We start from the raw sequence: 20,009 nt of genomic DNA, 5'->3' as shown, positions 1-20,009 counted from the left end.
TTCATTCCTCTGACTTTGGCGCCTAATTTTCTCAATTGATCTCCTGGTCATTCTGCTTAATTGTTACGGAACCTAAATTTAAATTCAGTTTACTCCCTTGATTATCCGTTGTCTCCCTGGTTATCAACTGATCTCCTTGAGTCATCCTATACCGGGTCCTAGTGGTTTTCAAGCCTAAACTCAGTACATCCCAGCAACGAACTCATTACCCTAGCTACCGAGCCTAAATTTAAACCTCCCGGGAGAAGGTCCTAGAATGATGCCTAGGATATTGAGCCCAAATACAAAGAATTCTTCCTCTCAATTGCAATTTTTTCCCTCTTGGAGGGGCCATGATAGTTGATCCCCGGTTATCAATTGAAACCCTTTTACTACTGATCCTCTCGATAATGAAATTGAAACCCTTCGTACTGGTGATTCTCCTGTTTACCAATCATTAATTTATTTTAAGCAGCAAGTAACCAAAATGAAATCTCTAGCCGTACGATAACGTATAATTTAATATATGACAAATCAGATGAAGCAGAAAAATGTTTAGAACTGGTTCACCAGCCACAATAGGCCATATTCGTATTCTCGGTATTGGACTGGAACTAGCTTGCAATGGAGGCTAATGCGGGGGAATATCATTAAAAAGAGATTTATGTCATTTACATTTGAAAAGACTCCCTGCATTAGCCTCAGTTGCAAGCTCGTTCCAGTCCAATACCGAGAATACGAATATAGCCTATTTTATAGGCGAAAAATATATTTTGAATAATATATCTATAGATATATTTAGATATATATATGTCTGGATTTATGAAAACGGTGTTAAAGACTGAATCAGGTGTTTTTTGATGTATTTGTTTTTTTCATTTCTTTGTTTGTTTTTTTTTTTTTCTGCTTTCGCTATGACAGCAGCTTGTAAATCTTACCTAGCATGAAATTTAGAAACTCCTTGCCGCATGTTTTATTTATTTAGGTTTTTTTTTTTTTTTTTTTCATTATTTATCGACCCTCCCCCCCTCCCCCCCTTTCAATTTGCGTTAAGTTTAGCCCAGGCTACACTCGTCTGAATTCAGTTCGCGCGGTGACTCTGACAAGGAGCGACCGATTAGCGTTCTGTATTTGCTGTCTAAAGGAAGTCTGCCCGAGGACATCATTAAGTCCAATGAAGGCCCAAGTCTAACGATTTACTAGTAAGCGTCGTCCATTATCGTACGTGAGGCGGGCCTGAGGAAATGTGTAAACTGCACTGGTCACATTTAGTCCCGTAACAGAAGGCCGTTTGCCCTGTGGCGATAATGTTGTGCTTGCTTTAGACATCTAGACATCTTGCTTTTGAAATCTAGATGTGCCATTCCGCGCTCGACATGAAGTACATCCGGGACATTGCTATTCGCGAGCAAAACGTGGCCACGAGGAGAGAGAAGAACATGAGTTCAAACGCTGATCGTGAGTAGAATTTCCTTGTTTTATCAATTTTTAGGCGTTCTCGGTTTACCTAAGTATCAGAACTGTCTGTGATTCGCTAGCGCGGAAGAAATTTATTTGCGTGGCTTCCGGGCGATAATTGACGTAACGACAACATGTTGAGTGTTCGCTTACTGCTAACTATGGCCTAGTTTGTTTGAATTTCAATCGATTCTCGGTGTAGGAAGCTCTTGTTCAGTCCATTTAGGACGATGCAGGCCTTTAGAAAGCAATAGATTGGCTCTCCGCCGCGGTTTTGATATCTGAACGTTCGTCTTGATTTAGACTCCAATTTCATGTTAAAAGCACACTTAATTAAATTGTAGAATTCATGATTCAACGAAAAGACGGTGAATTTAGTCTTCCTGGCCTCAAAAGGCATACAGGAGAGTTATTTGCTGCTATTTGACCTACGATAAGCCTCGTGGAAAGCTAGCTCTAGGACAGAATTGTAGCAAGATTATCAGTGACAAGTCAAATTCTATGGCTATGTTTTTGCGAATCCGGTCAGACATTGAGATGAAATGTCACGTAACGGCTACCTTTTGGCTGAAATATAGAGGTAAATAACCGATTCCACTGCTTACCATGCTCTTGTTAGCGTGACTGGCTAATTTAACCCACAGTAAAGACATAGTGAGGTCATTTAGGTGGAATCGCAGAGGTTAAGCTTGTCTAAATTAGTGCCGCGGCGAACCAAATGATCAATTTAAGCTCTAATTCAGCTTTGTTTGGCTCGTTCGACTCATTTGCAGTGACTTCAAAGGCTTGTATAGGCATCGTATGGACTCTATTAAGAGTACACGAGGTAGATAGCACTCTCGGTACGACATGGCCATATTTATGTACATTTTCCAACCGATTTTTCAAAAACATGTCCGCTATTTTGGTGCAAAGTCTTTAATACGGTTTTCATAAATTCAGACATATATTTATAAAATATAATTATTTCTGATTAAGGTTACAGTATACCTTCAGGGGTGTCTCGCGCGCAAGCGATGTAGCGCGTCCAGTTTAAGCTGTAGATACCTAAACCCCTATATCAAATTAAAGCTTATGGAGCTGGCTATCAAACTATACCAAGAATTATGAAAGAAAATGAATTGTCGAATTTTTCACGACCAATAAATGCGAGCGCCCGAATTACCTTTCGAAAGCTATAAGTCAAAGCGAATTTCGTTTTTCGCCAACTTAATTTTTTCCTCGGTTTCAGGGCCCAAAGTGCTTAAAAAACGTGTCTGCGTTTTGGCATATTTAATTGCAGTAATAGGTTACAGAACATTTTCGAAATAGGATTAAAAAAATGTGGAGTGATCGTACAAAAATCGCTCTCGAAGAAAAAGTATTGCGAAATTAACAATTCCCAGACACGCTTTTGTAGTTTATATGTTAAACTAGCCACTGTCCAAATTTAAGAGCAATTGAACAAATTCCCTTTGAGTTCTAACTCTTTAAAGTGTCTGCTTCAAGTGAAAAAATTTATTCGAGAAAACAGCGCTAAGAAAAATTTTCTGCTTCACAAACAAACTCCGCCCACAAACGCCTTCAACTGGGTTCTCAGATAACTAAGCCAATCAGTGCAGGGAAAGTTTACTACCGTTAACCTCCTGGTGAAATTTACGCGCGAATCTCTAAAAAACTCTCGTGTTCGCAATGCGCTCAAGGAACCGAAGGCAGAGAGATAATTTTTCTGTAGCTCGGTTTTTCTTGAAGCTGGTCTGGCAAAATGGGGAAGACTAAAAAGGATACGAACGCTAGAGTGGCTGAGCGAAGGAAACAAATAAAGGAAAGCGTGGAGAGCAACTGTGTGTGGGCAACTGTGCATGGATGATATTTCAAATGGTCTCAATGAGTCCGACGATTCGTCGATATCGGACTCATCAGAAGAGTCTCTGTCAGCATCCCTGTTATTGCTGTCAAGTTCCGAAATTTTTATAGAACCTTTCTTTTCTCTTACCACGAACATTTGCCCGCCTTATACGATAACTATAGCTTCATCCGCGTGGCGAACTATCGCTTCTTCACTCATTGATGTATTTTCATTCGTTCTTCGCTGTTTTCGCTTTTTCGAACTGGTCCATGGTTTAAACACGGTCTATGTTTACTTATAACTTAACATAGAGACACGCCTAATACCAAAAATGCTGGGTAGTCAGAACAACAATGCTGATCAACTGAGTAGTCAATTCGTGACATCCATATAGGTAATTCCCGCGAAAATCGTCTCGGTTGATTGCATACGCGCCATAGGGCTGTCAATCAAGAGGTAAACTTTTACTTCCGGTGAAAACGTAAAACCGCCATTTCTCCGCCAATATTTAGCCTTTTTCAAAAATTTTTTTCAGAAATTAGAGATTATTCTTCGACCACTATTTTGACCCAAAAATCCAAATTTGAAGAAAATTGCCGACCCGAAGGTATACTGTAACCTTAAAAATGATGAACTTTTTGGGGGGCTTGGCTTACCCAATCAATACATCAAAATATTGAGCAGAGAGATTAATGCTCAGAGTTATTAATATGAGCTCGGAGATCAATGCTCAGAGTTATTAATATAGATGCATTCCAAAAATCTCAACGAATTAAAAAAGGCACTTATTTAAAAGTAACCACTCCACCACAGTAGAAGATTTTTATCGAACTTCACAAATTAAATATTTTGGTAAAATTAATATCTGTTGTTGGCGAGTGTCTGGAAAACCCGAATAGCGAATAGCGAATAGTCGCGAATAACGAATAGTCGCGAATAGCGAACAGCGAATAGTCCTGAATAGCGAATAACGAATAGTACGAACAGTGCCAATAGTCTCGAATAGTGCGAATAGTCTCGAATAGTGGCAAATAGTGGCAAATAGTGGCAAATCGTAACAAATAGGGTACCCAGTATCTCGCAGTCAACCTCGCAGCAACGTATGGATGGGATTTTTCCGCTAAAAAGTACAGACGCTTATCAAGACAAAAGTTGTTTCTAAACGTAATTTCTTCCGTTTTAACCGCTGCAAAAGCGGAAGTACGACTTTATTAGGTTATCCTTGTGTTTTCTGTGTTCTTAATGTCGGCGATGGACAGCCCTAGCCTGAGTCCGGAGAAGAAAAGGCAATAAATTCACTGAAATTCAATTGCTTGATTGGATAATCAATTAACGCATGATCATGATGTTAGATCTAAAGCGGTGACTATAGACGACTACTCGTCACTATTCGCCCCTTTTCGCGACTGTTCGCCACTATGCATGCGCAGTATTTGAGACTATTCGTACTGTTCACGACTATTCGGTATTCGTTATTCGGGTTTTCCAGACGCCCGCTGTTGGCACTTTCCTGATTTTTACGGAGGTACATGACTTTCTAACCAATCAGTGAATCTGTTCACGTGGGTTTAGTAACATGGGCTTACATAAAATGTCGCGTACAGTTATTTTTTAGTTATCCCTTTGAAATTCAATCCTCTAACAATAACTGGGAGATTAATAAGGGATATAGATCATAATTAATAGGTGTTCAAAAATAAAAGTAATCACGGAGAGAAATAGAGCTAAAATGGTATGAGGAAAACATTCCATCCTTTAGATATTCTTGTTTTATTTTTTTCCTTTTTTGTTTGTTTGGTTGGTTGGTTTTAAGCTTTTTAAATGCTGCTGAAAAGAATGTTTAAGCAGGCGCAATGATGAAACTAGGACAGCAGCACAGACTGTAAAAGGAGGGTATAGAAAAGTATGCAGATGATATATTTTTATCACATACTTGTGCTCTTTAGTACTTTTGCTATTTTAAGGAAGTAGAGCGCTTTTTCCCAGTAAGAATAACTATTATCCCCTAGTCTTTTGAAGATCAGTCTGCCGAACAGCAGGTGGGGAGAATGATTTAATTCTATGATTATATATAGGTACTTTTTTCGAACGTAAATGATGAATAACCTGAGGTGAATACCCTGGTTCCATTTAAGAAAGTTGAACATTTGGTGTTGATGGTGAATTGTGCGGTAACATGTTTGCACAATTTAGATCGCTAGCTATGTACTGAGTACTTTATATAAATAATTCAGAACAAAAGTTCTGCGAAAGTAAATCAAATATCAATCAATGCAAATCAGTAAAAAACTATCGCTTAAAAATTGATATGAAATGATAATTGTAAATTAAAAGGAATATAAACATGATATTTTTTATTAGTAATCGGTGGGCTGCCCACCATGGTGGAAAAAAAGCGAAACTTGAAACTTGATCAATTATTTGGATATCAAAACTAGAATCTGTATGTCATGTATACAGTTGAAATGTATACAAAAGCGTGTCAGGAGAAAAGAGAGTAAGATGGAATCACGGACTAACTAGACGACTACTTCGTTGGAAATACGACTGTTAAAAGTTCTTTTTAACTAGCTAGTAAGAGTAAGGGGAAGGGAGTGGGGGAAAGGAATTGAACAAAAAAAGAGAACGATATCACAGGAGAAAACATTACTAACCATTTCAGACATGCGACATTTATTATTATTATTATTATTATTATTATTATTATTATTATTATTATTATTCTTTTATTTTTTGATAAATCTGACCATACATTGCCTAAAGCTAATGGAGTTCGTGGCAGCTTTTTTAGGACTGAGGAAATTTGGGAAACACCCTTTTCCAGTAAACGTAAGTAATGTTATTTTGTCATTATCTTGGGCCTGCTTTTCGACCTTGAACAGGATTTTCTCTCAAACGTTTCTCGCATTTCTTTTAGGAACCTAATTAACCGCACATTGTTTAAAGAAATGAAAGTTTAAAAAATAACCAAACAATTACTTGTAATACACATCACAAAATAGATTGAAAACAGTCTGTTCTATCAGCTAACTAAAAAAGAACTTTCATCTTCAATGACCCTATTTATTTCAAATACTAGCTAGCTTCGAAGTGCCGTTTTAACGGTGAAATACTAAAATACTTATCATCATATCCTCTCAATATTAAAGTTTAATTTTCTGTATGTTTTGGGATGGCTGTAGATGAAAATAATCAGCTCAAATAGCGCGATCTAGCATCTAACGGAAGTGTTGTCTATCTAAGGACTCAACGCCACACAGAACGTAATGCCAGACATTAACACAGTCCAATCTCATCTCTAGGCTTTTATTGTCAACCATTGCCAATCTACACTATCTAGGATATTAGTTGCAGATCCAAAAGTGCTCCAGAGTTTTCTGTTGGGCCTTTTTTTTTTTTTTTTTTTTTTTTGGTGGAGGGGAGTCGTTCAAGTTTCGATTGATCTTGCTCAAAAAGGAAGGGGCACCATGCAGGGCGGGGGCCCACAATGAACATAGACCCTTGCCTTTCTCTGATAATCGGATGTACGTGTGATCTTTGTATTCTCGGTATTGGACTGGAGCAAGCTTGGAAAAGAGACTCATGCGAGGGAATATCAATAAAAAGAGATTAATGTTATTTGCATTTGGCCTGTTTAGATCTGCCACTATCTTGACGATGAGAGGACTCTACGGATGAGGCTTAGATCAGGGGTAATGTCATATGAGAGGTTAAAAACTAATCGTTCATTTCCAAGCTTTTGGTTTGAACTTGACGTTCCTCTTAAGTCGCAGCCTGACGTTGGTTACCCTGTGTAATCCTTGAGGGTGGAGTCCATCACTGTGGAAGAAAACTGAAGTCAGTATATGACTAGTGATAAATCTCAATATTTTCAGGTACCATTATAATTTCTCCTGAAAACGAGAAACTTAAACATCATAAAAGCTAGGCAACCCCAGCGAATTAGGACTCGGAAAAAAGGTACCTTTTAATCGTCAAAAAAATATCCCTAGCTAGATTCAATTTTACGCGCTCCAATCACTTATTAACGCCATTACCTTGCCCGTGGTAGTAGAGTGGTTGAAGGTAGTTCTCTACCTCGGATGAAGGAAGTTTCTTGTAGGAGCATCTGAACGGAAACTCTAGGAAAGAACGCTTACTTCCCATATCAGACTCGGCCACAACTTTGTTATGGAATGAAACAGACTCGTCGTAAGTTCTAAAACCAATACAAGATGAAAAAAAAAGTTTTTAGTTTTGAGACACAAACACCGGGTTTTATAAATGATGTCTAATAATATGGAAAGGACTCTACTTCTTTGCATTCGAGCACTATTTCACCTGCGTATTGTACCACATCTGTCCAGCGGTGTTGTTAGTCTGATGTCATTTTCGTCCGTCTGTACCACTCCACAACGCGGGTCATCAAGGCGGAGTAGACCGGGATCCACAAAAGGAGGCAAACTTTTCCGTGCAACGTGAACTTGCATTTCCGTAGGTAAACAAATGATGATAAAACCATGTTTGAATTCTGAAGATGGAACAAAAGGGTCGTAAAGATGATATTTGTGTTATGCAGCTCTTATGAAAGTTGTCCCGTTATACCAAATAGTTTGTGCACGTCTATATTTCATCGTCAATCTGCTTGTGGAACTAGTGCTATGAAACTGTGCTTGGGCAAATAGACCTTTTGACCGTTCCTGACGTCCTCTTGCTTGTTGGGCGGTGGGGCAAACATAGAAAAAATTGCAGTTTTATGTACTGGAGAAGTTAAAAGTTCGATGCAAAAAAAGTTAAGAGTGATTGAATTTCTGAGTATTTTATTAGTTACAAGGAAAAGATAACCGGTAGAAGGGTTTTAGATCAAACTTGAAGACCATAGATCAGCTATGAGGCGAGGAATTGCACTTTTAATTTGTTCATACAGATGTAAGTTTTAATCACAGACCAATGTATGGAGAAGTGAAAACTTTAATCGTGACTTTTTTAGCGAGGCCATTTCCCTCAAATGCGATCAGTAGATTTTTTCTTTAGTATCAGTAGCTTTTAATTCACAAATACTTCAGAACTCGAACTTCCGTAAGTTGTCAGATAGTAGATTCTCCATTTCCCCCATACATTTACTGTAATTTTTGCCGTGTTTGCCCCTCCTCCAGATATGATGACGTCAGAAATCGTGAAAAGGTCTATTTGCGAACGACAATTTTTTTCGTTGTGACATTTAAATTACAGTGCGAGAATTGATCAAAGACGTTTTCCTTTCACTTTTTTTTTTCGATAAAAAGAGTGATGCTAACCTGATAACAAATAAAAAATATATATCAACAAATCAAAACAAATTTCTCGTTATCATAATATAATTAAATAGTGTTAGCAACATTAAATACTTGAGGTTTTTGTTTTTCATGCCCTCCTGCGGCGAACCATATTTATCGATTACTTCTTTTTGCGCTTTAGTAACTACTGCGAACATAGTCCCTTAATCTTGATCTAATGAGACGGCGGACGAAGTTTTGGAAGATGTTTTTTTTTTTTTGCTCTCTTGAAAGGGACAACATATCAGTTTACATAAGTTACCACAAGCTAATTGCAGTTAATTTGATATGTGCTTATCAGTGGACCCAGGCTGTGAGGTTGATTGCTTCCTTAGGTAGCCCTGTTTGTCGGAAGAAGTAGATAAGACCAATAAAGGAACCGCAGACCTTATTAGATCGTTCTCATTGTGTATTTTATATTCGAATACCGTTTTTGAGAACACAGTGCCACAACTTTGAGGGCTTGTACAATCGTCAATTTTACCGTAAACATCTTAACTTTGGAATCACGTATTTCAAACGGTATATATCATAAATATCGGAAAACAATTTTACTTCATAGGCACTAATATTATTCACAGCAAGAAACGCGAGGATAACAGCCGCACCACACCGGGATTGTGGGAGATTCTAATCGATTTTAAGATTACTTGTTAGCCTGCAAATTTGACGTTGGTTTTGCTCCCCGCGCGTACCTTGTTTGTGTACTTTTCAATTGAGGTTGCGGACGTCCATACGGAACTTGTCCTAAGAAATTAAAGCCTATTGTTTTAATTTCATTTTTTATATTCGCTATTTATTTCCCCCTTTTTTTTTTTCTGTATTTCCAGAATGCATTACGGCTGCCATGAAAACCAAAGTGACAAACGCGCCGCAACATTATGCCTTATTTTATTTTATTATTAATTTTTTTTTGTTTGATTGCGGACTTCGTTGACGTATCGCACCTGTTGCGAAGGCCACGTGTCCGGCTATATCTATATTTACCTTGACCACAAATTGAGTGGGAGATAGAACTATAAAAGGAGAAAAGAAGAGTGTTGTTCTTCAGCTGCTCGCCAAAGGAGTTGGTCGTTTGCTCTTGAACCTTGACAATTGACCTCAGCCATGTTTAAATTGTGTTTTTTCCTAGCTGTTCTTTTCGTACCAATTCTGTTGTCATACCATGCCACAGCCCTCGTCGAGAGCCGAGACAAATCTGCAGACATCTCCTTTGGGGGTACTGTATAATATCGCTTTCTTGCTTTGATAAAAACGTTCACAGTTGTGCAATGTATTGTCCATGGATATGTCTTTTGTTAGTTGTTTCAGTTTGATACCGACCATTTTAGTTAACCAATTCAGCTCCCGTTTTACGTCTTACTTCCAAGAGGCTGTTCTGTTCTGTTACTTCAGCAGAGTTTTACTGAAATCCTAAACATTCACTCCTTTCTCGTTTCTCTATTCGTTTCTGCGTTTTACCTGCTTGTGTTTGAAATGCGTAATGGTACTTCTGCGTACCTCTGCAACAGTATATAGGTGATATTGTTATTGGAGGATTGTCCCGAAGACTAACCACTGCGCATACTTTGTGTGTCCATAGATTGTATGGATCTCAAACCCCGGTTGTGCAAGCTTATACGATCCCGCTGTTTAAAACCAAGATACATTGCTTTCCTTTACACGAACTGCAGGAAGACTTGCACCTTTTGTTAAAAACGTTAATTGTCAGGTCAGTAAAAACCGAATTTCTTTTGACTCTCACAAATACTGAGTTAGATGGCTTACTTGTGATGAGAAAAGGTGAGAAGTTCTTTTTTCAGATTGATACATAAATAATTAAACATATGTCCGAATATATGAAACATCTGGCCCTGGTCAAGGACTTTTTTTTCCAAAGAAGGCGTCGTAAAAATTGAAAGGAATGTCAGTATTTTTTTTTTTTTTCATCGCTCGTAAGGTGATTTTTAGGATCTTAGGAGTCTTGAAATCAAAGTGTGTAGTTAGATCATTTGGTACAAGGGAACACATTTTCCGCATTGACACGGTTTTCGTAAATTCAGTTATGTATAAATAGAAATAAGAAAATAACCTGGGGAATAGATCAATTGAATCTGAGGCATGCCTTTAAAAACTGCAGAATTTGAGCACCGATAAAGTTCATTTTATAACTGGTGGCTGTTCTTTGTTCGTCTTATTCAGGCTTCACCGATCCCGATATGCAATCTGGATAAACTCAACCCTGAAGTATTGGAGGACAAACAAGAAGGGGCTCTTCACTGAAATTTCAGAAAACAAATATCGTGTATTAAAACTTTAAACAAATTTGTGGTCGTTTGTGTTCAATTTTTGAAAATGAAAAACACGATTGAAAGCTGCCTTCTTCTGTCAACCGTTTTATTTTCAACCTGGCGAATGAATATATTGGGATTTCATTTCAAACAAAAATAGTAGTTCCGAGTGTAGAATGTGAAAAGGGTTAAAGAACAATACATTACAGGCACTGACGAATGCTTATAAGGCTCTTAAACCTAATGAACTTACTTGTGGGGGTAGGTTGAGGAGGCTGCGTTGTAGTTGGCTTTGCCGTCGTTGGCTTTGCCGTCGTCAATGCTGTTCGAGGTAATACAATGAAGTCAAATAATAAAATTTCGGCAGTGGTGAAAAATCTTAAGTTGTCCAGTATTGTAAGTGAATTCAGGGCCGTAGCTAGTAACAGGCAAACCGAGGTACTTGCTTGAGTTATATATTTATTTTTTCGTTTTTGTTGTTTATAGTCATCATAAACACTATCCAATATCTTGGAGGAGAAATTAACCAGGGACGTAGCCTTAGTCATAATTCTTTCATGGGTATTGCCTCTGTCAATTTTTTTTTTTCTGGCTATGGCCCTGGTTATATTTAGCTATTTGATATACATGTATAGATACTTCTCACTGACTTAGACTTTATGTGACTTCGAAAGAGTTGTTAACCATTCTAGTGCAAAGTAATCTAGCGTTGAATATCATTTTGCAATGTTTCAAAGGATATTTGCTTTAAGCCGTTAAATTGCATAAAAGTCATTAGACAAATGCAGTCACCTACCGTTTACACCAACACCACAGTAACGAAGTTTGCACTTTGGAGCTCTTTGTAATTTGTAGACATAAAAATTGCCACAATTTCTGACTAAGATTATACTGCGCCAGCTGCAGCATTTGTTGCGCCAAGTGAAACACACCGTTCTTGACACCACTCCTTCAGAGACGTCGGGATGTACTCCACGAAGCCATCCAGGGGCATGGGTACCACAGTGATAGGAAGAAACACAGGTTTCTGGCATCCGGTTTCCCGCCAATCCCATGAATCTGTACCAGGCTTTAGCCAGGCGTCGATCACATTTAGGTTTGGCGCCCTGAATGTTTTTATACTCGTAGCTTTGCGAACGATCGCTACCGCGTAGTACTCTGTATCTGGTACATTCTTTGCACAGGTGAAGATAAACGAAAAATTGAATATTTAGAACGGATTTGAATTATCACTATATACGCTTAACTAACGTAATTATTGCCAGGTTCACAATATACAAAAATGAAGAGCTTGTGGACCCTATTTCTCAAATGACGGATTTTCTCTGTAAAGCTTCTATACTACTGTCGACCCAGCAATTAGAAGGGTGTTAAAAAATAGGGAGCAATTAATTTCAGGGGATCCCTGCAAGCAAGAAAGCCCTGCAGATTTTCTACTTAGAAGCGCAGAATTAGTAACTAAAAGTCCTCATATTCCATTGAAGAGTTATATCTGTAAATGTAAGTCACATTCTGACAATGGGTAGCAAAAAGGCGACAAGTCGACCCAGGCTAGATTTATAGAATTAGGAAATACCTCAACGAACACAGAGAATAAGCCACTAATAACATAATTCACTCAACCCCTTCATAACAGCATCTCCATATCTCATGTGTATCTTGTTTCAATGTAATAGTTAATTATTATTATTATCATTATTATTATTATTATTATTATTCGTTTGTAAGTTAGTATTTCCCTGACATATATATTGTCCTAAGAATTTTTATAAGCCACTAATAAACATTATTATTATTATTATTATATACCAATTTGTATGGAATATGTTAATTAATGTTATGATGATGATAGTAGTATTTTTTTTTAAAAAAAATTGTTGTTATTATTATTATTATTATTATTATTATTATTATTATTATTATTATTATTATTATTATTATGGGTGATTTTCTCTCGCAGCATCCGAGTCCAAACCATGGACTTTGGGAGGCAAAGAGGGTTTCTACTTGGTGGAGAGGGCCCGCCTGAGAAGGTGGGCGGTAGAAAGGAGAGTTATTATTATTATTATTATTATTATTATTATTATTATTATTATTATCATTATTATTATTATTAAATTACATTACTATTCATGTATTAAGCATGGTATGGACGGGATTTTTTTATAATCGGCTTCTTACGCTCAGCTATCTTTTCCAAAAAACTAATATTACGTCAAATGGGCAGGTTATATCAGTACTAAAGACAACCTACTCACATTTCAGTTTATAATGATGACCCAACTTTCAAGTAGATGAAAAAGTAGAATGCGTGTTGAACAATACCTACCGGGAGAGGGTGTACGGGTGGGACGAGCAGTGGGTTTTGAGGAATGTGGTGTAGTTGTCGATGGCTCTGAAATTAAAACAAGACGCTGTTATTAGCAAAACCGAATATTTATCATACATAGAGGCTATATTACAGGACCGTGCGGTGATTAAAATTTTATATTCGACTGCTGATGGTATCAACAAATTCAACTTCAATGACGTTCAAAAAAATAGCGATGTCCGTACAATGACATCAGCATCCTCGCATGTGAAAGATAAAAATAGTATCTCTGTGCACGTCGAAGAAACCAAAGATCGAGGTATTTCCCCATAATGAACTTTCTATAATACTCTTCAATACACTTTACTACCATTTACTCCATAAAATTCACTTTTTTAAAAGCCATACTTAACGCGATCTGCCAAAATCTGTTGCTAGCTATGCCATTTTGTTATACGGTTTTTCCTACCTTGCTTTTTGTTTCCACAATAGCGAAGGTTACAGTAGGGTGTATGGTTTAACAGGTAAACAAAGAACCCTCCACAGTTCCGAACTTTGATAGTTGCCGACCAATAACAGCAGTCAGATCCCCAATGAAAACAAACATTGGTTTCAACAATTCCGTCGGCTACTGAAGGATGGGTTGTATTTAACCAGCCCGGCGCATGCGTGCCACAGCTTAATTTATCGACACAGTAGTCAGGCATCTTATCACCAGCTCCTCCACTGAATCTGTACCAGCTTTCTGAGAGTTTTTCGTCGCACAATGCAAGGCGGTTACTGCTTGAATATCCTTGAGCTCGGTTAGATTCGTTCAGGAACTTGTAGTTTAAACATTCTGAGGGAAATTCGGCAATAAAACTTAAACCTTTTTCTCAGGTGATACTTATGGAATAGACAGTGCACGACCGGTTAAAGACATATGACAAAGGTAAGATAGCGGTTGCAACTAATTACATCCAGAAAGACATGCATTGATACCATAGACAAGGACGTTAGTTCAAAGGTAACCCTGCTCTTTGACGACTTTCTAGATTTTTTACAGTTTATTGTTCGTAATCCACATAAATCTTTCTGATTCAACTCTGTTTGGCTTCTTGGTCCCCCCAAAAAGCTACCGTCTTGGTTTATTTTATTCATATTATAGATTATTTTAAGGTTTCATTTGATAAATGCATCAAACAGAGACAATCAACAAGGAGACGAGTGAACTGAAACTACGACTACAGCGCAGTGGTAATCAGCAATCACAACAGCAAGAAACATTTTCCAAGCCAGCTTGAATAGACACAATGACTGAAAGCTGTTCAAACGTCAAGACAGAGGAAAAAAAAAAAAAAGAAAGAAAACAGCACAGAACGATACCTGAAGGATTTGAAGGACTTGTCGGTAAAGTTTGACTTGACTCCGAACTTGAAGGTGAAGCTGGGTTTGTGGTGGGAGCTAACGAAACAAAATGAGAGAAAAGTATCACGCACAGTTTTGCAAAAATCGAAGGCTGTGTTCCTTCATGAGATGATCAAATATATTTCTCAATACACATGCTTAAGGGGCGCATTAATACTGTTTGTTCAGCCGCGGAAACCCTAATCGGTCACTTTCCCTTCAGAATAATATTGGCGACAAAACACCTCCCTAGATCATTTCTTGAAACCTGTGTTAATCGACTTTACATACACCTCCTGGATACAGTATATAATGAAAAGATGCTACTGCATGTGAAATAGTGCAATCTATAAAGAGACTTCTGTAATTATACATTCTACCGAGTCTACCAGATCTGAAAATATTACTGACAGCAAAGAATTCACCTAAACTTCTTACTCACCTTGCGCTCCGTTCCCGCAGTAACGCAGTCTACACTTTGGAGGCTTGTTCAGTTTATACACGTAAAACCCACTGCAGTTACGAACTGTGATGTTCATCGACCAGTAACAGCATCTTTTGCCCCAATGAAAACACACTTTGGCGCGCACAGCACCCTGGGCTACTGTTGGATGACTTGTTGAAAGCCAGCCTGGTGCATGTGCGCCGCAGTAAAATTCAGCCACGCAAGAAGTAGGCATTTGATCACCTGCGTCACCTCTAAACCTGTACCAACCTTGCTGCAGAGAGTCGTCGCATTCAGCTGGCTGTGCACTATTAGCTTTGAAGTTCATCGATCTATCGGCGGAGTCAAGATAGGAATAACTGACACACTCTACAAGTCAAAGAAAGGAGATCTATTGATAAAGAATTCAGCACTAACCAGCTGGTCGGTTGGGAAAGGTCTTTCACCGGTAGTTCAAGTCGATCAAGATGGAGACCAGTAAAGGATTGCCGAAACTCCCTCTTAGATTGCAAATGTATCGTACCTCAAGTTTTCAACTGCATTTCGGATTTGCACTGTACGTACACAGTTCTGCGTAAAACTGTGTCATATTAGCCAGTAATTTAACTCTTAGCCAGCCTGGTGATCATAAAGCACCATCCGTCAAAAATATATACACGTAGGGGCCAAACCACTCCCCAAATGTTTCCTCAGTTCTTGGGTATTTTACATTATTTCGCATTACTTAAAAAGTATTGACTCTTTCTACACCAAACTTGGCAGATGAGCAGGAGACCTATTGCCAATTATATTTACGTGAAAAATGTCAGTAAATGTGAAACTTGTGACGTCACAGTGATGACGTCATGTTTTTTGCCACTTTTGAAGTTTTTAATATGCATATTTTTTTTTTCAAGGGGAGTTGAAACCTAAAAAAAATGTTGTCCATATCACAAAAATTAAATGAAATACGGCATTTTTAATCATGAAAAATAACTCTGCAAAATATGGGCCCCCCCCCTTGACAAAAATCCCCAAATTGGAGCCGTAATTTTGTTCCAGCAAATGCAGCTATGCTGCACACGTGATGTGCCAAATGACTAAAGCAAAAATAAAGAAGAAAATCGGAATAAAAAATTATCCCTCTAGTGTTATTGCGTTAAAATTAGTTTTTGTTACGTCATAACCTGTGAAGTCATTCGTTTTTTTATTGTTAATACCATCTTAACAAAGCCGAAAATCAAATTTCTAAAACCATGCGATTTTTTACAACATCAAGCTTTCTACTTTTCTAGATTGTTGGCCTTCCTAGAAAAAAACTGAAAAAAATAAACCAGAGAGACTGACTTAAGAAGGACAGTATGGTTAAGAAAATTCCGGGGGGACAGCAAGAAAATATTTAATTTACCATATCTCGAAAAATAATCATCATAGCAAAAAAAGATTTCCGGCATTTTACTCCTCAAGTCAAGGCCTTTCCAATGACATAATCTTTACATCAGACTTTACAAAAAATTATAGCACGTTTTGGTGACGTCATCACGTAAAATAAACTGGAGAACAAAGAAAGCTCATCTGCCAAACTTGGTTCAGAAATATATAAACCAAGCAAATATAGCCTTCATGAAACATTAGGGGAGTGGTTTGGCCCCTACGTGATAACACTCTATCCATGCCTAAAATGGATTATCCCTGGAGTTTATACATTGTCCGCATCATCAGTGAGTACATTATAGCTATATTAATGATGACTCAGATAACTGCCTACGTACCTGGTGCAGTTGGAGGTCTTGGTGGAGGTCTTGAGCTCGGAGCTAAAAGATCAAAATAGTGCTTTTCAACTCAACCTAACATCCATGCAGTGCTCTTAAAATGTCGTCAACAGCATGGAAAAAAATAATTTCCATTTCGTAGCAAATTTACCTGGAATTGTAGACCTATCAGTGGTAGCTGATGCCACGGCTATTGTTGGTTCTGTAACAATGAGAGTTGAAACCACAGTTAAATCAAATCAGTTAAGCCTCAATGATCGACAGAAGAAGAAGGTTTGTAAGGATCAAATAGCTATTTGCAGCAGGACTTCAAACATAACCGATAGACTTTGCCACTGATACCCTTAATACCCTTTTCTGACTGCCTCGCCCTATTTCGGTAGCTTCGATGTGCTGGTTACGTAGTCTAAGCAAAATAGATTAAATGCGTAGTTTCGATGGTTAAGGCTAATCGGATTTCAAGCCTATAATTTACCTTTCGTCGATCTAGTGGTCGGTACAGGTGTTGTAGTTTCTAGGAACAAATTAAGTAAGAATGGTCGTGTTAGTGAATTTCTTTTTATAAAGACAATGAAGACATCCGCTTATAGCAAAGTGCATCACGTACATTGCTTCGACTGTGCTACGTACGGCTGAAAGGAGCGAGAGCTTATATTATCATCCGTCCTGTTTATTTAGTAGTTGGTGCCAGTGTTTTGTGACGTTTTTCTACTAAGAGATAACAAAATAGATTATCTATATTTACTACCATTGTCTAGGTATGAGATTATCTTGAGGTTGGATATAAATACAAGGTCATATTTTACCTCCTGTCGTTTTAGCAGTTGGTACTGGTGTTGTAGTTTCTGATAATCAAAAAGAAAAGAAGTAAAATAATAACATCGGCAAGCTCCCCGTTTATTTCTACATTCAGGAAGACATACTAAACGTCCCTCGACTTTATGTTGCAATGCACCCATGATTTATCAAAATGTTGTCAACAGTGTCAAAAAGACAATAATAATTTCCTCTTCATAGTGAATTTACCTGGAGTTGTAGACCTTTCAGTGGTAGTTGATGCCATGGTTGGCGTTGGTTCTGTAATAATGGGGGTTCAAAGCAGACTTAAATCAGTTAAGCTTCCGTGATCGACAGAAGAACAATAGTTTGTAAGGCTACGATGTACTGGTTATGTAGTCTAGGCAAAATAGATTAAGAGCATAGTTTGGATACCTAAGGCTAAAAGAATTACAAGCCTATAATGTACCTTTCGTCGTTCCAGTGGTAGGTGCAGGTGTCGTGGTTTCTGGTAACAAGTAAGAATGGTTGTGTTAGTTAATTTTTTTTTTTGGCGAAAACATATGAAGACTTCCGTCGTTCAGCAAAGGGGGTTATGTACATTGTTTCGATTGTGTAAAAGCTGAAAGGATATTGTGTATATTACTACCATTGTCTAGATGCAAGATTATGTTGAGGTTGGAAATAAGTCCAATATAAGCAGGAGCCATAATCGGTGACGGAGACCGTAAGCCCGCGCCATTTCAAGTATTGGGGTTGTCCCCATGATATGGGACAATAATTCTATTTTTAGAACAAATTGTGCCATCACCTGCGGCACACGCGCGTACATGCTGCGAGGATTTTTGCGGATGTCGCGCGGGGGAAATGGCGTCCGAAATTCCCGAAATTTTTCATGTTTTTGGCCCACAACTCAACGTGTTTACGTCTGTTGGAATTTTGCTTAAGAATTTTCATCGTAAGCTGCTCCAGTTTGAGTGAAGTAAGACTGTCGAATTTAGGTATGTTCCGCTGTAAGCCTATAGATATCGCTGACCAAGTTGTGTTCCGACGGATGCTTCTTTTACATGAGCTGTACATTACTCCACTTTAAATTTCACATATGTTGAAGATCAACAGCTTTTCCATTACACAGCAAAAAACTAGCTGGATATATTTAGATGTAGCAGAGCTTCAGGACTTCATAGCTTCCTAGCTCCTCTTGCCACACGCTTGCGAGGAATTTGTCAGTCTATCGCGACCGAAAAGTAAAACAAAATAATTGCTAGTTTGAGTTTCGCTTGAATTGTAAGCAACGCTTGATGTTTCATCAAGGCCCAATAACTTTACGTCCGTAGATACTACTCAGTTTTATTCGTGTAAAAATCCAGTAAATTCTCTGTTGTCGATGAATGAGAGCGCCCGCCGATGCGTGTTTTGTACAGTCAGTGAACATGACAAATTGCACCGAAGTTTCGCCGCACTTTCGTGTGAAAGCGTACATCGAACTCAAACAATAGCTCTATAGTTTTTAAATATGTTTAAGATTGATAAATGTTTGAGAACATATTAAAAGCTAAGCTGAAAATATGAGAATAAAGCAGAAATAATCAGCAAAGTTACGATGACGCTTTCTTTAATCAACTTGGAATAACGATTTCGATTTTGTTGATCGAGTTATCAAAACTCCTTGTCTATTTTCATTTTCGCAGAGTAAAACTTCACTATACTTATGTTGAAGAAACACACATGATGTTAGTAGCCTTTTTTGCGTTCGTGAAATTTGCTGCAGCATCTCAGCACAAAAGATAACGAAAGAAATCTTTGTCAAGATTTGTTGACAATTGAAAACACCGACTCGGACTTGAAAGTGCACGAGCTGCACTATGCAAATGAGCTAATTGTACGCGTCAGACTTTCCTTTCAAAAACTTTTCCAAACTTACCAAACAAGCAGAAACAATAAGAAACCATCAAAACAGGCTTTGGTTATGATTAACCATTGTCTGAGAAACCCACAAATTAACTCGATACCAGAGTAGAGAGTTTTGTTGCTGTATTCTTAATTCTTGCTGTATTCATACTTGTAAGCTTACAACTAGCGTGAGCAGATCTTATTATTCATTCCCAGCGCGAGATTGAAGTCTTGTTTTCGACCCTGAAAAACCCACCTTTTCCTTTAGTTCAGAGCATAAAACTACATATAAGCGCCCTGGTTCGTATTCCCTGCCTTATTCCCTGCCATCGCTGTGAAAAATATGCAAGAGAATCTCTCAACTCTCACCATTTGATCACGCAACGTGACAACATCCACGCGAGAGCCACTGACATGTGCGTGAATCCGCGCGGACATATGACGTCAGGATGACGCAATTTGTTCTAAAAATAGAAAAATTGTCCCATATCATAGGTGCGCCCGAATCCCGAGACTTACGGTCTCCGTCCCCGATTATGGCTCCTGATATAAGTCAGTGGTGTACCGAGTGGTAACAAATTGATAACAAGAAACTATTTCTCAGAAAGAAATAGTGT

The 20,009-nt window shown here is 38.1% G+C and overlaps 1 protein-coding gene and 1 long non-coding RNA gene across 12 annotated transcripts in view; one reads left to right on the top strand and one right to left on the bottom strand.

Moving 5' to 3' along the window:
- Positions 1–5,915: 5,915 nt before the first annotated feature.
- The window catches only part of LOC110055964 (uncharacterized), a 29,539-nt gene continuing 15,445 nt past the window's right edge, over positions 5,916–20,009 (bottom strand). For 7 of the 11 annotated variants that reach the window (XM_089274465.1, XM_089274469.1, XM_089274468.1 and 4 more), the window contains 15 exons: positions 17,969–18,007; positions 17,749–17,799; positions 17,529–17,567; positions 17,198–17,236; positions 16,874–16,924; positions 16,723–16,764; positions 14,969–15,340; positions 14,506–14,583; positions 13,610–13,978; positions 13,159–13,224; positions 11,626–12,003; positions 11,083–11,151; positions 7,586–7,775; positions 7,303–7,463; positions 5,916–7,084 (listed from right to left, as the gene is read on the bottom strand). In XM_089274465.1, coding sequence (XP_089130591.1) covers positions 7,050–7,084; positions 7,303–7,463; positions 7,586–7,775; positions 11,083–11,151; positions 11,626–12,003; positions 13,159–13,224; positions 13,610–13,978; positions 14,506–14,583; positions 14,969–15,340; positions 16,723–16,764; positions 16,874–16,924; positions 17,198–17,236; positions 17,529–17,567; positions 17,749–17,799; positions 17,969–18,007 — 1,979 coding nt within the window. In that variant the 3' untranslated portion in view covers positions 5,916–7,049. The remainder of the gene's footprint in view (positions 7,085–7,302; positions 7,464–7,585; positions 7,776–11,082; positions 11,152–11,625; positions 12,004–13,158; positions 13,225–13,609; positions 13,979–14,505; positions 14,584–14,968; positions 15,341–16,722; positions 16,765–16,873; positions 16,925–17,197; positions 17,237–17,528; positions 17,568–17,748; positions 17,800–17,968; positions 18,008–20,009) is intronic. The other 4 variants (XM_089274472.1, XM_089274475.1, XM_089274467.1 and 1 more) reach the window with 3 other exon arrangements.
- On the top strand, positions 7,772–10,863 carry LOC110055947 (uncharacterized). Its single transcript, XR_002297409.2, has 3 exons — positions 7,772–9,778; positions 10,142–10,270; positions 10,741–10,863. It is a non-coding gene; the product is annotated as an uncharacterized LOC110055947 (long non-coding RNA).

Source organism: Orbicella faveolata, unplaced genomic scaffold (genome assembly GCF_042242905.1).
Source record: "Orbicella faveolata isolate gen_17 unplaced genomic scaffold, um_ofav_v1 contig_36, whole genome shotgun sequence".
In the NCBI taxonomy this organism is placed as follows: domain Eukaryota; kingdom Metazoa; phylum Cnidaria; class Anthozoa; order Scleractinia; family Merulinidae; genus Orbicella; species Orbicella faveolata.
The sequence above is the reverse complement of the archived record's forward strand: the minus strand, read 5'-3'. Positions and strand labels throughout refer to the sequence as shown.